This window comes from Rhinolophus sinicus, chromosome 18 (assembly GCF_057876585.1).
Source record: "Rhinolophus sinicus isolate RSI-liver-muscle chromosome 18, RSI-T2T, whole genome shotgun sequence".
NCBI lineage: Eukaryota > Metazoa > Chordata > Mammalia > Chiroptera > Rhinolophidae > Rhinolophus > Rhinolophus sinicus.
In genome coordinates, this window is record NC_142518.1 from 37,446,747 (window position 1) to 37,464,963 (window position 18,217).

The 18,217-nt window shown below is 47.9% G+C and overlaps 2 protein-coding genes across 6 annotated transcripts; both read left to right on the forward strand.

Moving 5' to 3' along the window:
* Positions 1-399: 399 nt before the first annotated feature.
* On the forward strand, positions 400-10,420 carry PORCN (porcupine O-acyltransferase). 4 transcript variants are annotated; one of them, XM_088794736.1, is made up of 15 exons: positions 402-559; positions 1,214-1,374; positions 2,523-2,715; positions 2,934-2,977; positions 3,366-3,547; positions 3,628-3,758; positions 3,874-3,891; positions 5,158-5,172; positions 5,271-5,396; positions 5,543-5,643; positions 6,895-6,971; positions 7,059-7,122; positions 7,233-7,318; positions 8,318-8,428; positions 9,988-10,420. In XM_088794736.1, exons 2-15 carry the CDS (start codon positions 1,239-1,241, stop codon positions 10,087-10,089), a joined length of 1,386 nt encoding a protein of 461 aa, XP_088650862.1. In that variant the 5' UTR covers positions 402-559; positions 1,214-1,238; the 3' UTR covers positions 10,090-10,420. The 4 variants fall into 4 exon arrangements, with proteins under 4 accessions (XP_088650865.1, XP_088650863.1, XP_088650862.1 ...); XM_088794739.1 differs by lacking the exon at positions 1,214-1,374 and having other exon boundaries at positions 400-559; XM_088794737.1 differs by lacking the exon at positions 3,874-3,891 and having other exon boundaries at positions 401-559.
* Positions 10,421-10,561: 141 nt separating this feature from the next.
* EBP (EBP cholestenol delta-isomerase) lies at positions 10,562-15,717 on the forward strand. 2 transcript variants are annotated; one of them, XM_019714321.3, is made up of 5 exons: positions 10,562-11,516; positions 12,385-12,746; positions 14,328-14,364; positions 14,493-14,623; positions 15,248-15,717. In XM_019714321.3, exons 2-5 carry the CDS (start codon positions 12,446-12,448, stop codon positions 15,469-15,471), a joined length of 693 nt encoding a protein of 230 aa, XP_019569880.1. In that variant the 5' UTR covers positions 10,562-11,516; positions 12,385-12,445; the 3' UTR covers positions 15,472-15,717. The 2 variants fall into 2 exon arrangements, with proteins under 2 accessions (XP_019569880.1, XP_019569877.1); XM_019714318.3 differs by having other exon boundaries at positions 12,428-12,746.
* Positions 15,718-18,217: the final 2,500 nt, after the last annotated feature.

Here is an 18,217-nt window from a genome sequence, read left to right on the forward strand (position 1 = left end):
GATAGGGAAGGAGAGACCTCGGTAGTATTTTTCCCATCTGTGGAATGGGGGCACAACAGTGTTGGGAGGACGTGCGAGGGTGAGCAGTTGGGGGGCGCGCGCTTTCCCTCTGCCCTCCCCCATCTTTCCCATCTCAGCTTCCAAAGGTTAGGAATCTGATGATTCGAAAGTTTGATCTTGGATGGCCATAGACCTCGGGACGCGAACATTTAGGAGCTGCAACACCCAGGGCCAGAAAGATGCGGGCGCGAGCGTGGTGCGCACAGACGTCCCCCCCACACCCCCAGCGCCTCGCTCCTCTCAATCTCCCGCTCCTCCTTCCCTCGATCCTCCCGCTCCCCTCCTCCTCCACCAGCCCCGCCCCGCTCCTGCCCTCTCATTGGCTGAGTTGACCGGCTGGGCCTCCCCGGGATTTAAAGGGCCCGCTCGCCGCGCTGTCCTGGGAGCCGCAGCTGGTCCCGGCCTTGCGGCCTGCGGGGGAGGCTGCCCGGAGGAGGCGGCGGCAGTGGCGGCGGCGGTACGTCCCCGGCCCCCGGGACCGCGGCTTCCTTCCTGCCAGGTAGGTCGCAGGAGTGCGCACGCGGCTCCTCCACTCCCATCCTGAGCCGGCCTCCCGGCACGGGTCTGCAGCGCGTGTCCTAGGGTCTCCTCTCCATCACCTTTCAGACTCCCCTCCTACTCTACCCCCAACCATCGCCACCATCTCCCTGAAGCCCCGGGGCCTTGGCAGGGCTTTGTTGGTGGCCGGGAGAGGCCGGGTAGGGGTGAGATGGGGAACGCAGGGGATACAGGACACCCCCCACATCCGTACATGGAGAGATGCACACGGCCCCCAAATGTCATAGGATCTTCCTCTCTGCCATCCACACAGAGTGACTCTATCTTGGAAACCAGAGAGGCCCCCCAATTGATATACGGGACTAGAATGTACACCATTCAATCACCATTGGACCACGACTTGTCACAGCATACAAGAGACACAGCTCCTTCATTTACCACAGGTCGTGGGCTCTGTGTGTGCACCCAGGACATCCCATATACACAGTTGGCGGCTCAGTCTGATGTACCTGACACTCACACCCTCCCCCAGCCCCCCAGTACCATATCTCTACATGGGTTGGACAGTCCGAAACCGAAATCTGAGTGCTTGAGTCCATTCCTTGAGTATGGTCTTCCCCATGGACATCCCGTCTCTGTGTCCCCACTTTGGCAGGTCTGTCCATCTGTGGGGGGCTGCAATGGCCACCTTCAGCCGCCAGGAATTTTTCCAGCAGCTGCTGCAGGGATGTCTCCTGCCTACTGCCCAGCAGGGCCTTGACCAGATCTGGCTGCTCCTTGCCATCTGCCTTGCCTGCCGCCTCCTCTGGAGGCTCGGTAAGTGCTTGCCACACTATGTGCCACCATACCAGGCCATATTACACCTGCCACATTCATCCACACCAAGCCACACTTTATCCTGCACAACTTGCATATTGCCATGCCAAGCCGGGTGCCAACATGGTCAACCCACCACATCCCACCAGTCCAAGCACCATTCCACTACAGCACGTCCTACTATGTCCAGCCATGCCAAGCCATACCTTTCAATATTCTTGGGTTCTGGAAAGCTGAGGTTCTTGGATCTTGGGATCCTGAAGTGTCTACATCCCAAGGTTATAAGTTTCTGGAATGTTGGTATCAAAGGGTTATGAAATCCCAAAGTACCACATTACAGAGTTTAGGAATTCTGACAAGTTGAAATTCTCACATTCTAGGCTTCTAAAATGCTGGCATTCCAGATTTCTAGAATCAGGGCATGATAAGATTTTTGGATTTTAGGATTCTGGAATGTTTCTGCAATCATGGCAAGCCTATATCCAAACGATAAGATTACAATTTCCCAAGGTCCCTACAGGATGCTGAGAATTTTGGAAATCTCAAATTCAAAGGTTCTACACTTTCTTTTTTATTTTATTTTAAATTGATGTTTTATTTTTTCCTAGGTTTATCATTTTGAAATATTTCAGTTACCAAAAGGTTAAAGAATAGTACAATGAACACCCATATATGCATTACCAGATTCTCCAACTGTTAACATCTTCCCACATTAGCCTGCTCTATCTATCTATCTATCTATCTATCTATCTATCTATCTATCTATCTTCCTGAATCACTTGAAAAACCTACTGACACTTCACTCCAAATCCTTCAGTGTGTGACCCCCAAGAATATCTTCCCCCAACAGCCACAGCTTCAACCATCACCACTTAAGAAACTTAATCTGGATGCAATAATATTTTACAATATAGTTGATACTCAAGTTTCCTCCAGGGTTCTGTAAATTTCCTTTATAGATGTTTCTCTTCTTTAAACCCAGGCCCTGCCACCTGTCCAGCCCCCGACACCTGCTTTGAACCTCCTGCAATCCCACCATAGTTCAACCTCTAAGCTTTTGCCTAGGCTATGCCCTCTGCCCAGGTTGCCCTTCCTTCCTGCCAGCCCACCCAACTTCCCTCTTTGTTCTCTCTTCCTCTCACCTGAAGGGTTGCCATCCTACCTGAAGCACGCAAGCACCGTTGCAGGCGGGTTCTTCAGCCTCTACCACTTCTTCCAGCTGCACATGGTTTGGGTCGTGCTGCTCAGCCTCCTGTGCTACCTCGTGCTGTTCCTCTGCCGACATTCCTCTCATCGAGGCGTCTTCCTCTCCGTCACCATCCTCATCTACCTGCTAATGGGGTATGGGTGTGAGCTCTCATCCCCACACTGTCAGCAGAAGGGCGGGAGGGCCCGGGGCTGCTCCGCCTGAGGTCGTCCAGGACAGGGAAGGTGGGAGGTGTTCCCGGAGGAGGGAATGTGGGAAACTTGTTCTCTCTGAAGGCTATACTGGACAGGCTGAGCTTGGGCTCCCCCTGGAGGAGGGAGTCCTGGAGAATTATGCCACCTTTTTTCCTCAGTGAGATGCACATGGTGGACACCGTGACATGGCACAAGATGCGAGGTAGGCACCCCTGGCCCTCTGACCTGCCTCAGCCCTCCTGCCCCCTCCACGTCTCCTAACTCCCCCAACCCTGTCTTTCCTTCCCCACTTTTCTCCCTCTTCTGCCCACGCCACTGGACGAGCAGGCCTCAGATTCCCTTTACGTCGGTGTCTCTCTCTACCATGCCTTCCCCCACAGCCCTATCTTTCCCGTCTCATGTACCTGCCTGACTCTTGAATAAGGGCATCTGCCAGTCCTGGGCCCACCTGCTTGCCTGCCTGTCTGACTCCGTGCCCACCTGTTCATCTTTGTACTCCTCTTTTCATACCACCCCTCACCCAGTGCTCCCTGTCCCCGCATGCTGACCTGCTCTCTGCCCATCCACTTGACCATGGGCACCACACATAGGGGCCCAGATGATCGTGGCCATGAAGGCGGTGTCTCTGGGCTTCGACCTGGACCGGGGCGAGGTGGGTGCGGTGCCCTCGCCTGTGGAGTTCATGGGCTACCTCTACTTCGTGGGCACCATCGTCTTTGGGCCCTGGATATCCTTCCACAGCTACCTACAGACTGTCCAAGGCCGCCCGCTGGTGAGGTCTGGGGTGAACAAGTGGGCAGGGACTGTGGGCGCCACCACAGGGCAGTGTTCATGGAGCCTTGATCCCCACAGAGCCGCCGATGGCTGCAGAAGGTGGCCCGGAGCCTGGCGCTGGCCCTGCTGTGCCTTGTGCTGTCCACCTGTGTGGGTCCTTACCTCTTCCCATACTTCATCCCCCTTGATGGTGACCGCCTCCTTCGCAAGTGAGCATGACCTTCGAGGCCTCTGCCCAGCCGTGAGGGGGTTGGGTAGGGACCTGGGGCCTCCCCAGCTCTGAGCCTGTCTCTTAACGCTTCTGTCTGTCTTCTGTTGCTACAGCAAGAAACGCAAAGCCAGGTAAATGAAGGCAGGTGGTGAGGGCAAGTGGGCTAACTGGGGCATGGGTGTACCGTCTGACTGATTGGTTGTTAAGTCTGAGACCATCTAGCCCATGACTAGACAGAGACTGAGTGTCTGTCTGTGGCTGTTGTTTGGCCAAGATTGATTGGCTCTGTGACTCTGTGTGTGGCTGAGACTCTGACACATCTGTGTATAGCTGTGCATCTGTTCTGCTGTTTCACCATTAGAAGCAAGTTACGTGACTACAACAGAGAGTGACAAGTATATGTTGGTTGGCGATGCTGACCTGTCTGTGACTCTGACGAGGGATGTGTATGGGTTGTTTGCCTATCAGCCACTGACTCCCTGTGTGGGACTGGAGTTCTGGCTGTCTCCATTGTCAACAATGGGGTATGTGACTGTCATTGGGTAAGGTAAGGCTGGCTTGTCTGTAACTCTGGCTGAGTATGTGTCTGACTGTAGTGTGTTATATTCCTGTCTGTGATGGATTCTGCCTGTGGCTCTGACTTCTCTGGTTGTGTGGTGTTCTCTACCTGAGGGGTCGTGACCAACTGTGCCTGTGCCTGTCTACAGGACCAACCATTGGCCTCTCGTGTGACTATAGGATTTCTTCTGGCTACTTGATTGTATGACCCTCTCCCCCACTCAGTGGCCACTGATTGTGACGGATGCTAAATGAGGCACAGGATGGTGGAGTGACTTGCCCAGTGTTACCCAGCTAAGCAGCCAGGCATTAATCCCAGGCCTGATTCCAGAACCAACGCTTTTTCCAATGTGGGACTCTGCCTGTTTTTGACTGTCTATTATATGACTGACAGGATGATTATCTTGAGTGTAGACTTGTTTATGAGGGCATAGCAGGGTGCTTGATGGTCTCTGTGCCTAACTAAAGGACTTTTCTATATCTTATGGTCACTGAGTCAGGTTAGAGAGCTGCAAGGCTGGGAGTCTGACAGTATTTGTATCTGGCTTCATGGCTGTGTCAGGGTGTAGGGCTGTGAGATCAGCCTCTGACGGTGGCTGGGTCTGGATGGCTGGCCATGGAAAACTGCAGGACCGTGTCATACTATAGTGCAACTCACACATCCATTTGAGTCCCATGAAACTAACTTACTGACAGTATATGTATGTGTGTGACTATCACACTGCACCTTTTTGCCACCATGTTTCTGTCTTGTCTGAACAACTCAGGCCAGCCTCCTGGGCCTCTCTGACTCTCTTTCTTTTCTTCTCTGCTGCCTTCCTGACCCCCGGGGGCCTTAGGGGCACCATGGTAAGGTGAGTCTACAGAGTGGGGCTAGGGATGCTGACACATGGTGGGGTGTCGTACTGGCCCCTGTGTATGATGCCTCTCCTGCCTGCTCCTTTCTCACCAGGTGGCTGCGAGCCTATGAGAGTGCTGTCTCCTTCCACTTCAGCAACTATTTTGTGGGCTTCCTGTCCGAGGCCACGGCCACATTGGCGGGGGCCGGCTTCACCGAGGAGAAGGATCACGTGGAATGGTGGGGAGGGCTGGGGCCCCCCTCTCCCACCGGGTGCTGCTTAGAGGAGATGCGGGGAGGAGGGAGGTTGCTCCCGGGGGAGGAAACAGCTAAGACAAAATTGTGGCAGTCAGATGGGTAGAGATCTAAGATGAATTTGCCCACAGGGACCTGACCGTGTCTAAGCCACTGTACGTGGAGCTGCCTCGGTCCATGGTGGAAGTTGTCACAAGCTGGAACCTGCCCATGTCTTATTGGCTAAATAACTGTGAGTCACCAAGTCACCACTCCAAGAGTTGAGAGTCCTCACCCCAGGCCCTTTCATATATTCATACAATAAACATTTACTGAGAACCTAGAACCTACTATGTGCTAGGCACTGAAGATACTGCAAGGAAAAAAAAACCAACACCAAATCCCTGCCCTGGTGGGGCTGGCATTTTTGTAGAAAAGAACAGATAAAAAGAGAAAAAATACACAATAGTTTAGGTGGTGATAAGTGCTATGGTAAAAATAACAATAATAATAATAATAATAATAGAGGAAAAGATGATCTGGGAGTATTGGCAGTGAGGGTGGGAGGTTGCAATTTTAAATAGATTAGTCAGAGCAAGTCCCATGGAGGTGACGTTTTGAGCAGACTTGAAGAAAGTGAAAGAAAAAGCAATGTGAATATGTAGGGAAGGAGTATAACACATGGAGGGAACAGCCAATGCAAAGGCCCTGAGGCAGGAGTATGCCTGGCAAGTTTGAGGAGACCAGTTCTGCAAAAGCAGAGAGAGCGAGGGGGCCAGTGGCAGGAGGTGAGGTCAGAGAGGTATCAGGGGCCTTGTCCTGTAGGCCCACATTTGCCACTGGGAGGACTTTGGCCTTTTCTCTGGAAGCTAGAGCCACAGCAGGGGTCTGAGCAGAAGAGGGTCTTGGGCTGACCTGGGTTGTAACAGGACCTTCTGGCTGCTGTGAGGAGACGGGGAGGGGGCATGGGCGGAAGCAGTGAGGAGGCCATTGCATAGTCCAGGCCAGCAATGGTGACAGTGGCAGTGGATGTGGAAAGGAGAGGTGGATTCTGGATAAATTCTGATGGTGGAACTGACAGGACTTGCTGAGTTTGGCTGTGGCAGTGGGGGAAGGGCAGATCAAGGGTGATTCTGAGGTTTTTGCCCTGAGGAACTGGAAGGGTAGAGTTGACATTGACTGAACTTAGGGAGACTGTGGAAGGACCAGGTTGGAAGGGAAATTCAGGAGCTAAGTTTTAGACATAGGAAGTTTGAGGCCATTATAAACACTTTATCCATAGCTACGTATGGTATCAGATGGGTAGTAGACTTGTTGGGGTTATCACTTTGTGAGGGGTATAAATGTCTAATCACTATGTTGTTTTGTACACCTGGAACTAATAAAAAAAAGACTTTATCCTGGGGGTTCCAACAGGTTGTGGGTATCCTCACCCTGCCCTGTGGCCTCCCAGGAAGGGCAGAGGGGAATCTCAGGACTCTTAACTCACATCTCCCCCCTCCAGATGTTTTCAAGAATGCTCTCCGCCTGGGGACCTTCTCAGCTGTGCTGGTCACCTATGCAGCCAGTGCTCTCCTGCATGTGAGCAGGGCGGAGCGGGGTCAGGGAAGAAGCTGGGTGGGTGGAGCCAGGGCCTCCACTTACCTCATTGCCTCCCCCCCTACCCAGGGCTTCAGCTTCCACCTGGCTGCAGTGCTGCTGTCCCTGGCATTTATCACTTACGTGGAGCACGGTGAGTGGAGAGTCCAGCTCAGCAGACTGGATGGAAGGTTGGTGGTGGGGGCTGGAACCACTGTCTCCTGAAGCTAACCGGACCCCCATACCTCCCCCCATCTGCCCTAGTCCTTCGGAAGCGCCTGGCTCGGATCCTCAGTGCCTGCGTCTTGTCAAAACGGTGCCCACCAGACTGTTCACACCAGCATCGCTTGGTGAGGGTTCAGCCTGGGTAACCTCGCACCCTACACTCCCCCTCAAATACATTATTCTGTCTCCATCTTCTATCTGTCTCATGGTACCCAGCTTCCTCTGGTGGTGCCTGAGCCACCCCTGTAACCTCACCTCTATTCACTGGCATCCATCTCTCTGACAAACATTTATCAAGGACCTGTTGTATACACACCTGGCATTCATGTTTCCAGTAAACATTTATTGAGCACCTGCTGGTACCAGGCACTGTTTCAGGTGCTGGAGACACAGTGGTGAACAAAACAGACCAAAATCCCAGCCTTCTGGGACAAACATTTTAACAGGGGAGACAGTAAATGAAACTAAGCCAGTGAAGTATAATAGTTTGTTAGATTGTGATTAGTGCCAAGGAGGAATACATAAGGGAAGGGGGAGGGGAAGTATCAGGGGGTGAGTGGATTCCATTTTAAACAGGGAGGTACCTTTGGAGTTATCTGAAGAAGGTAAGGGACGGAAGCATTTCCAGCCAAGGGAAGAACCAGTGTAAAGGTCCTGAGATGGGAGAGGGCCTGGAATATTTGAGGAACAGCGAGGAGGCCAGTGTGGCTTGAGCGAGTGAGCAAGGGGGAGGGTGGTGGGCCCTGTAGATCACGCTTTTGTTTGTTTGTATTTTGTTTGCAAGAAGAAGTAAGAACAACCTGATTTGCCTCCCATCTGACAACTGATGTTTATCACCAGAAACCCCCAACTCAGAGCCCCACTATTCTTCCTCCTCTGCCTGAATACTCAAATCTCCCCCACCTGAATGCCCTCAAGGCTACTAGTGCCCTCATCCCTGGATACCCCTGGAGCTTCCATAGGAGGATCTGAACCATTTCTTTTCTACCCCGAGGGGAGCCTTGCACAACCTCATTCCTGGGACCCACTGCACTTAGAGTGTCTCCCTGGGCTCCCCTGCCCAGGTTAGGCTGGGAAACAGTGAGTAGGTCCAGCTAGCAAGTATATCCATTTGTCCCCCTCAGGGCCTGAGGGTGCGAGCCTTAAACCTGCTCTTTGGGGCCCTGGCCGTCTTCCACCTGGCTTACCTGGGCTCCCTGTTCGATGTCGACGTGGATGATACCACAGAGGAGCAGGTGAGGTGGGGTCCTGGGCTGGGGGATGTGCCACCTGCTCATGGGAACCATGTCTGTAGCTTGTGCAGCCAGTGCTCCCCTGGCCTTTCCCTTTGTCCCTCTCGTTGATTCACATTGTTGGGTCTTTTATTTGGGTGAAGTGTGCAAAATATTTTACTTATAAAATTTATAGAGATGGGGTACAAAATCCAGGTTTTACTTGCTTTAAATTAATCATCTCATATTTTTGTTTATGTAGAATTTGCAAGGTTTCTTTCTTATTTAATTTTGTAAAAAATATTTTTATTCAGGTTGAGTGTATAAATTCTGGATTCGACTTTAAAATGTATATTAAGATGTATATACTATTTTTATTTATGTGAAATATGCACATTCCAGATTTTACTCCTTTTCAAGTGAAAAACAATTTTAAAAATAATGTTTATTCATATGGCTCTTACAGGATCTAGGTTTTGCTTCTCTTTTAAATTTTTTAATTAAAAATAAAACTTTATATTATTTTCATCATTAAAAACAATTTTTAATTTTTATTCAGGTTGAGTGTGCAGATTCTGGGTTTTGCTACTTTTTAAATATTTTTTTTTATCTTACTTAATTAAAACATTTAAAAACAGTTAACGTATAGGCCATGATTCAAAAACAAACTGTATTGAAGATACTCAGGGGAAAGTCTTGCTCCTACCATTTACCATCTACCCACTGCCCTCTTACAGGTAACCACTTTCATTTATTTGATTAAAATATCCTTCTAAAATTTAAGCATAATGAGCGAATATAAAGTTTCCCTCCTCCTGGTTTTTACCCTACAGGTAACTCATGAATGACACTGTTCCACGCGTTGCTTTTATCACGTAATAATCCTTGAAAATCTTCCACATTAGTATATAGAGTGTCTTCACTCATTTTTTCGATTGTGAGGATATGACACAGTGTAGTTTGTCCCTTATCGGTGGACATACAGGTGATTTCCTATCCTTTCCTATATGCAAATGACGCTGCAGCAAGTAATACCCTCACCCCCTGTGGATTTACACAGGTGCAAACAGAACTGTAGGATCTACTCTTGATAGTCAAAATGGAGAAGTTACCTTTTTTGCCCTTTCACCAGCAGTGTGTGAACGTGCCTGTCACCCCACCAAGTGCCTCTCAGACTTCCTGGATGTGTTTGCAAGTTTGAGAGGCGGAAGATTATGAGTGAGGCCATACATTTAAGAGCTATTTGTTTGTTTGTTTTTCTTTACAGAGAATAGCCTACTCGCTTCCTTTACCAATTTTTGTCTTTTTAAGAAATCGATTCTAGGAGCTCTTTATTTATAAGGCAGAGTACAGGTCAGAGAGTGGGACTGTCTTGTCTTATTTTTTAAATGATTTTTAAAGAAGAAAACACAATAGAAAAAAAACTAAATCTGCTTACCTTTTATGTGTACCCAGTCTCTTCTCTGGGGTTTTACCTAGGGTTACCATGGAGTCACAGAAATGGCTTTGAGCAAAAAAATGAGTTTTCCTGAGCACTTCTTTGTTCTTCCTGAGTGGGACCATCACTTCTCTCTCTCCTACAGGGCTATGGCATGGCATACACTGTCCACAAGTGGTCAGAGCTCAGCTGGGCCAGTCACTGGATCACTTTTGGATGCTGGATCTTCTACCGTCTCATAGGCTGAGGCACATCTGTGGACCCTCACAGCTCCCTCAAGACCCCTCTTCAGGGTGCCGGCTCTGATGGAGGATGAGGGAAGGCCCTGTAATTCTTGACCCCTCTCCATCCTTGTTCCAACACCCCTACACACACACACACACACACACGCACACCATTTTCCATGCCTGTCAATCCCCACCCCACCACAAGGCAGGAAGGAATGGTCCCTGCTGGGGCCTAGGGGTGGTGGATGCTTGGGGGAAGCAGAGAGGGGGAGATCCAGGGCCTCCCTGCCTTCTTTCTCCCTTTTTATATACAGTTTATTATTGCCAAATAAAAGTAGGAAATATACAAAAGGCTCTTTCTTCACTGCTTAGTGGGGAATAGAAGTGAGTGAGGAAGGGGACACAGCATGGATAAAGAATTGGAAGCTAGAAACAATGAAGAGGGAGCAGGTTGTAGTTGGGTCATGTTAATTTATTATTCATGATCGGAGATGAGCTCGAGGATGGCACTGCTTAATTTGAGTGGGGCCAGGACAGATTGGATAGTTGAATGTGGAGAAGGCCTGGTACTAACTGGCTGGGAAACTGAGGGATCCCCGTTCTGATTGGATGCTCTGAGTGAGGCAGAGAGGAGGGACAGCAAGAGTTGATGCACACTGGTCCTTAGGACTGAAGGTTGTAAGTTGTATACTAATAATTAGATATGAGGTCTGGGATGGGTCTGTGTTCTGAATTTGCGGTCCGGGTGCCCAGTGTCTTAGAGTTAAGGAGTTCTGATTGGTTGGTTCTTTAGAGTTGGCACAGGGAGACAGTCTCCATGCCAATTGGGCAGCAAGGCTAAGGGGCCTGGGTTTTGATTGGTTCTTCTGACTTCAAGTCAGGAGAGGTGAGGATGATCACTGAGAAGTTCTGAGTGCTGAGGTAGAGAGGGTGAAGGCACAGTATACAAGGTGTGATCTTAGTATTAAGTTTCCTTGTGCATTCAGGCATTAGAATTGAAGGTTGGTCTGGGAACCCATTAATTGCTCTGCTTAGAAAACTAGAGCAAAGATGAGAGGACGCGACGCAATGCTGTTTCAACAGCAGAAAATATATCCTATTTACGACATGACTGACTGATAAGGGGATGTGAGCTAAGACTCTCTACAGGTTGGTTTCAGGCCGAAAACGCCCACCAACTTTGGCAGTCCCAGCCTTCAAGCACCTCCTGACTCAGGCTCAGCCAACAGCGAAAATGGCACCACGCGCGAGGGCGAGGCCGGCGGCACATAAAGAGCTCTTATTGGTTGGGAGCGGCACCGGCCGCCTTCCCAGCCCCTCCATTGGCCAACTCCGTAAGACGACGAAACAGAGAGGATGGGTCTGAACTAGGGCAGTTTCGGAGCTTCAGGCCAGCCTCAAGAAAGTCAAGAGCCTGTGGGAGAAGCCGCCGCGACCGCGCCGTTGGGTGAGTGCCCTCCGACCGGCTTGCCACTCCATCCCCTAGCTCTTCGCTGCTAAACAGCCAGCCCTCTGCGCGCCTGCGCGAAACCCTTCTCCCTGCACCCCGCCACCCCTTCCACCTCCCCACCACGCGCCTGCGCCAGACCCCCGGCTACGGCGTGGTCGCCCAGACAACAAAAGATCCTCCTTCTCATTGGGCAGCTGGACTAGAGAGTTCTAGTTTTGATTGGTGGTCTCTGTATTTGACCCTCCTTTTGCCCTTTAAGCGCCGCGCGCGCGAGACCCTTGCATTCCACTTTCTTTTCCTCTTGCATTTAGGATGTGGGTTTGCGCTATTGCGGGAAGTGTCTGGCTTTCCACACACTGAACCTGAGAGTTGTAGTTCTCATTAGTTTTCTCTCTTCTGTCCTGAAGTTTCCAGGACTACAGGGAGGGAATAGCTCTCCGTTGAATGATGCAAGACATTGACCCCTGCAGTGGAACCCAACCTAGTCGTAGTGTCTCCCCCAGCGGACTGTGAGCCCTGAGGGCGGGGACGAGACCTGGTTCCCTTGTCTCCCTCACAAAAGGGTGACCAATGAGGGCAGGGACCGTGCATCGTTCCTATGTCTTTCTCACCTGACCCTGACCCCTGAGGGCAAGGACCTGGTCTGGCTCCTGTGTCTACCACATTATATGGCTCTTAGAGTGCTGGAACAAGCAAGCTTTCAGTCTTTCTGTGGCCTTACAGTTATGTTTTTAAAACTATATAATTAAATTGTTTTTAATCCAGTTTTACAAGTCTGTTAACTGATGTCCGTTTGCATTTCTTCTGATAACTAACCATTTGGATTTGATTTTATGATGCCATTCTGTATTTTCTATTTGTTCAGGTTTTTCTCTTCTTTTTCCTCCTTTGTACCTGTCCACACACAGCCATCTGCCTACAAATACATGGCCACCGACGCCCGCCCCTTGCACCCATACTGGCCTCGGCACCTGAGACTGGACAACTTTGTGCCTAATGACTGCCCTACCTGGCATATCCTGGCTGGCCTCTTCTCTGTCTCTGGGGTCTTAGTTGTGACCACATGGCTGTTGTCAGGACGTGCTGCGGTCATCCCACTGGGGACCTGGCGTCGACTATCCCTGTGCTGGTTTGCAGTGTGTGGATTCATTCACCTGGTGATTGAGGGTTGGTTCAGCCTGTACCACGAGGACCTTCTTGGAGACCAAGCTTTCTTATCCCAACTCTGTGAGTCCTGAGTTCTTTCATGTGCTGTGGGAGGGAATTTTCCAGGCGGGGATTGGCTTAGATGTTTACCCACCCACCAACTCTTCTATTAATTTATTTTAAAATTTTATTTAACTTTTTTCTTGCATATATATTCACATGGGTCAAAAAACAAACCATTTAAAGAGGTATGCAGTGAAAATCTACCTTTTGTCCATCAAGTGTCCCCAGTTATTAAACCACTGTTAATAATTGCTTGTTTCCTTCCAGGGTTTATTTACACTTAAACACATAAACTTCAGTTTACTCAATTGTAAAAGAAGGATAATAGTAATACCCAAATATATATAAGGCACTTAGAACAGTGTTTGGCAGACAGTAGATGCCATATAATTATTTATTATTATTATTATTATTATTATTATTATTATTATTTGGCAGACAGTAGATGCCATATAACTTTATCATCATCATCATTGTCTTTGTTTTTCCCTTTTGTGTAAATAAATGGTAACATGTTATAAACACTCCTTAACTTTGCTTTTTTTTTAACAAGGTCACTCATCAGTTTATAAAGAGCTTTCAAAGCATAGATGTTACAGAATTATTTGACTTGTCCAGTATTGATGGGCATTTCCCCCAGTCTTTTGCTGTTATAAGCAATACTCCTTTTTGGCCTCATGAATAAAGCTGCTATGAACATTGTTAAACAAGTCTTTGTGTGGAGATCTGCTTTCATTTCTCTTGGTAAATATAGAGGAGTAGAATGACGGTCGTATGGTAGATGTGTGTTTAACTTTATCAAAAACTGCCAAATTGTTTTCAAAAATGGCTGCACCATTTTTTATATTCCCACCATCAGTATATGAGAGGCCTAGTTTTTCCACATTCTCACTGAAACTTGCTATGGTCAGGTGTTTCTTAAATTTTAGTCCTTCTAGTGGATGTGAGTGATATCTCATTATGGGGTTTTAATTTGCTTTTCCTTAATGATTAATGTAAGTTTGAGCATCTTTCATGTGTATATTGATCATTTGGAAATTTTCTTTAATAAAGAATCAATTCCAATCCCCTACCTATCTTCACGTTGTGTGATCTGCTTTTTTCTTATTGATTCTCTGCTCACTCTTTCATTCACTCTTCTGTTCACATTCTCTCTCCCTCTCTCATTAGCTACTTCACTCACTCCATCATCTACTCCTGTCTCCATTTATTCTACAAATATTTCTCGAGTACCAGAGAAGCCCAGCAACACTTACTGTTCTATGTCAGGTGTGCACACATTATCTTGTGTACATATACCGTGTTTCCCCGAAAATAAGACTGGATCTTATATTAAGGTTTGCTCCAAAACACACATTAGGGCTTATGTTCAGGGTATGTCATCCTGAAAAATCATGCTAGGGCTTATTTTCCGGTTAGGTCTTATTTTCGGGAAAACACAGTATTAACTCTAGAATCCAAACAGCTAACCCATTTCAGATGTGGAAACAGGCATGGAGGGGTTATAAAGCCTGCCTTATTACATGCGCCCTCAGCTCTCACAAGACTGAGTTCCTTTTCCTGCCTTTACTTTTCATGTGTGTCTCTTGTCTTCTTCAGGGAAAGAGTATGCCAAGGGAGACAGCCGATACATCCTGTAAGTGTTTGCCACTGTCACGGGAGACCTGCATTGGTTTGGGGTGGTGGTGAGTTAGGGAGCACTAGTGGGGTGCCCTGTGGGTAGAGCACAGTGATGCCAGTGTCTCCCTATCCTTTCTCCCGCAGGAATGACAACTTCACGATATGCATGGAGACCATCACTGCTTGCCTGTGGGGACCACTCAGCATTTGGGTGGTGGTCGCCTTTCTCTACCAGCAGCCCCTCCGCTTTGTCCTACAGCTCGTGGTCTCTGTGGGTGAGAAAAAGGCCCACACTGGGTGCTGAAGCGGATGATGTGGGATCCACAGACACGGGCATCTGTGTGGGTGGGATCTCTCAATTGTGCCCATCCAGGGCTGAGTCAGACTGAATGATAAACTCCCTGAGGTTCTGGAACAGCCATACCCCTCTCGGCCTGTGTTCTCAAACAGGGAGTGTTCATTTCTCCTCCTCCATCACAAAGTCTCTAGTGCAGGTTACATGATGTTGGGAAGCCCCTGGGTTCTCCATGCTCAGGATTTTGAGCCCCCTTCATCTGAGATTTAGTCCTTCTGTGTTCTTACATTGTTAGCTTGCTTTAGTTCTAGAAATGTGAGTTCTTTTTAGTCCTGGAATCCTCAGCTATCTTAAATTAAAGGATTTTGATCTTCCTTAAATTCTGGAGATATGAATTCTCCTGGGTTTCGAAATTCTCAGCTTCTGATTTCTGGAATTCTCACTTTTCTGATTTCTCAATTTTTTAGCTGTATAATTTCACAATTCTTAGCTCTCTGAATTTGGGAATCCTCAGCACTGAGACCTTGAATGATAACTTGGAGAATGCCTTGGAATAGCTCCTTCTCCTCACAGGGTTTCCCCCTTCCCCTTCTGCCTCCCACAGGTCAGATCTACGGGGATGTGCTCTACTTCCTCACGGAGTACCGAGATGGATTCCAGCATGGGGAGCTGGGCCACCCACTCTACTTCTGGTTTTACTTTGTCTTCATGAACGCCCTATGGCTGGTGCTGCCCGGAATCCTTGTGCTCGATTCTGTGAAGCAGCTCACCCATGCTCAGAGCCTGCTGGACACCAAAGCTACAAAAGCCAAGAGCAAGAAGAGCTAATGAGTGATGGACTGGCTTGAACACTGGCTGATGACAAACTCTCCATCTACCAGAAGAGTCCAATCTTTGCTCCCACAGGTTGGAGAGACAAAGCGAATAGATCTGTCAAAGTCAAGCTGATGGGTGGGCACCGAAAGGGCTAGAAATGGGAAAGAAAGGAGCTATTGGAACAAAGGGCCAAGAGAACCTTGGAGGTCCATGGGGGTGGCAATTTTTAAAATCAGGAAATAAAAGGTCTTGACCCTAGCACAGAAATCTTTAATTACTGACCCCAGAGATGCCCCATAACTGACCCCACAGACCCCTCCATCACTCATTCATTCCACAGACCACCATTCTCTCAGCCATAGACCCCATCCTCATCATATAGACCTTTAATCTATGACCTCACAAACCCCCATCACTAACCCCACAGATTCCAGTGATGGCTGATTAGATTCATGAGACACACCCATAATCTCTTGAGGAGTAGTCTTCCACCCACACCCTTGGTGTTCTCTCCAGAACATACTTTCTCATTTTTTGCAATATGGACAGGATGAGAATTTTCTAAATCTTCAAGTTCTTCAATTGACTCAGCCTCTTGTCTCCTGATCAAATACCTCATAGACACCTGATTACTCTCTCCAAAGACCCCCATCACTGACCCTACAGACTCACCCATCACTACCCTAAAGATCCTCATCACTCACCCGAGACCCCACAAAATTCACCCCACAGACCTCATCACTCTACATACCCCATCATTAACCCTTAAGACACCCATCACCCTACACATAGTTTTCATTTACTCTTTAGACCACTCATCACTCATCTCACCTCCATCACTTGCCCCAATGGACCTGCCATCACGTACCAAACAACCCCATAATTCACCCCATAAACCCCTCATCATGTATCAGACCCCCTATCATTTACCCCATAGGCCACTCGCCACACCCTACAGATACCCCATCACTCACCCTATAAACTCCCTATAACTGCAGAATTCATCACTTACCTCATATCCCTATTACACTCCACAGATCTCCAGTTAACCTGCACATCTTCCATCACTCACCCCCACATCCTGTCACCCCACAGATTCCCGTCAATCACCCCACAGATACCCCTCATTCTACAGATGAGACCTTCAGTCATAAAACAAATGGGTACTTGAGGAATTTTGAGGTGACAAAGAACAAATAATAAAACTGCAGGTGCCTGTAGGCTGGCTGCAGGTGACCTGTACAGAGCAGGACTTCAGTTCCAATCCTGGTTGTGCTTGAGCCTACAGTGTAGCGTTTGAGAAATGCCTCACTGTTAAGGCCAAAGCTGTGAGTCACTTCCTCACCTCATATCCATCACTTACCTCATCATCATTTAAGGTGTGCTGGCCTTACTCTTCCTCAAACACACCAGGCACAGCCCCACCTTCCATCCATTGCACTGTCTATTCTGTGTGCCACTTACTATCCCTTGGACCTTGAGCATGTTTCTCCCTGACCTTCAGTGCTCTCATCTGTAAAATGCTAGTAATAATATTACCTACCTCATAGGTTTTTTTATGCAGATTAAATGAATTAAGACCATCTTATATTAATTTTTGCTCTAAAAGACGCATTAGAGCTGATTGTCCAGCTAGGTCTTATTTTCGGGGAAACACGGTATATGTAGACTTTCTGGCATACAATTTGTATTTGTTGAATGGAGGAATAAATAAATGAAAGAAATAGTTCTCCCCAGGACCATGGTAAGGACCACCTTTTCTATCTCCTTGCTTCCATTATCCTTTCATCCAAGGCTCTCTCCCCAACCAAGACAGGCATCTGGCCACATCACACCCCCATCTAAAACGTACTCCAGTGCCTTCAGGATAAACTCCAAGCTCCAGGCTAATGTTTTACTCATCCCACACTATGAAAATTTTAATGAGAAGCAGCTTCTCAAACTCGTTTGTTTCCAACAAAAAAATCCAGTAGTACCATAAGTGTTTTGACTCCAGCCCATGGGACAAGAGAAATTTGCCAGTAACCCTCTTCTAGCTTTCAAAAAAAGTCCCCATTATTTATACCTTCCAGAAAACAGATGTCAATTTAATATCAATACCAAGACAACAAATTATTTTAATAGATACCAAAATAGAATTTCAGACTTCTCTAAAAAGTTAATGTTAAGAGTAAGATCCATACAACACTGCAACAACAGCTGGAGTCCAGGAATCTTACAGGATTCCTTTGTTAGAAATTACATTCGTAAGGGCAGTCTGTATTTTCTCCAAACCACATGGATGTTATGCAGTGAAGTAAGGAGAATGCCTTTTGCCATACATACAGTTTCTCAACAGAGTCTAAGATGATGTTCATTCAGCCCATGTTTTGTTGACACACACCGTTTCATAACAGGACTGACCTCAACGTGTTGTGAGGATTAAATAAAACGAAGGCAAACTTTAAACCTCCGGAGAGCATAAAACTGGCTTTTTTGGGGGTAAATTATTTATTGAAGTATAACATCCGAACACACTAGAAGAATCAAAAATGTACAGCTCCATGAATTTTAACGTGTAAACTATTTTTAAAAGATTCTGAAAGAAGGATTATTTTTCCGTTTTGTGGATTCATTTGGAGGCCACAAGGATTTGAAATAGATGATGACGTAATCTGTAAGCAGAGGCGCGAGGCGACTTGGAGAGGGGTGTGGACACTTGAAGTCATCGCGCAGCAGCTTCCTTTCCCCCGCCCACTTCTCTCGCTGGAATAGGTCA

What these genes read in the sequence shown, in the direction of transcription:
- PORCN (XM_088794736.1), top strand. Translation starts at nt 1,239, where the DNA reads ATGGCCACCTTCAGCCGCCAGGAATTTTTCCAGCAGCTGCTGCAGGGA. An exon ending in CCGCCTCCTCTGGAGGCTCG is followed by an intron (nt 1,375 to 2,522) that starts GTAAGTGCTTGC and finishes TCTCACCTGAAG; the next exon opens with GGTTGCCATCCTACCTGAAG. An exon ending in GTCTTATTGGCTAAATAACT is followed by an intron (nt 5,644 to 6,894) that starts GTGAGTCACCAA and finishes TCCCCCCTCCAG; the next exon opens with ATGTTTTCAAGAATGCTCTC.
- EBP (XM_019714321.3), top strand. Translation starts at nt 12,446, where the DNA reads ATGGCCACCGACGCCCGCCCCTTGCACCCATACTGGCCTCGGCACCTG. An exon ending in AGCTTTCTTATCCCAACTCT is followed by an intron (nt 12,747 to 14,327) that starts GTGAGTCCTGAG and finishes TGTCTTCTTCAG; the next exon opens with GGAAAGAGTATGCCAAGGGA. An exon ending in GGAGACAGCCGATACATCCT is followed by an intron (nt 14,365 to 14,492) that starts GTAAGTGTTTGC and finishes TTTCTCCCGCAG; the next exon opens with GAATGACAACTTCACGATAT.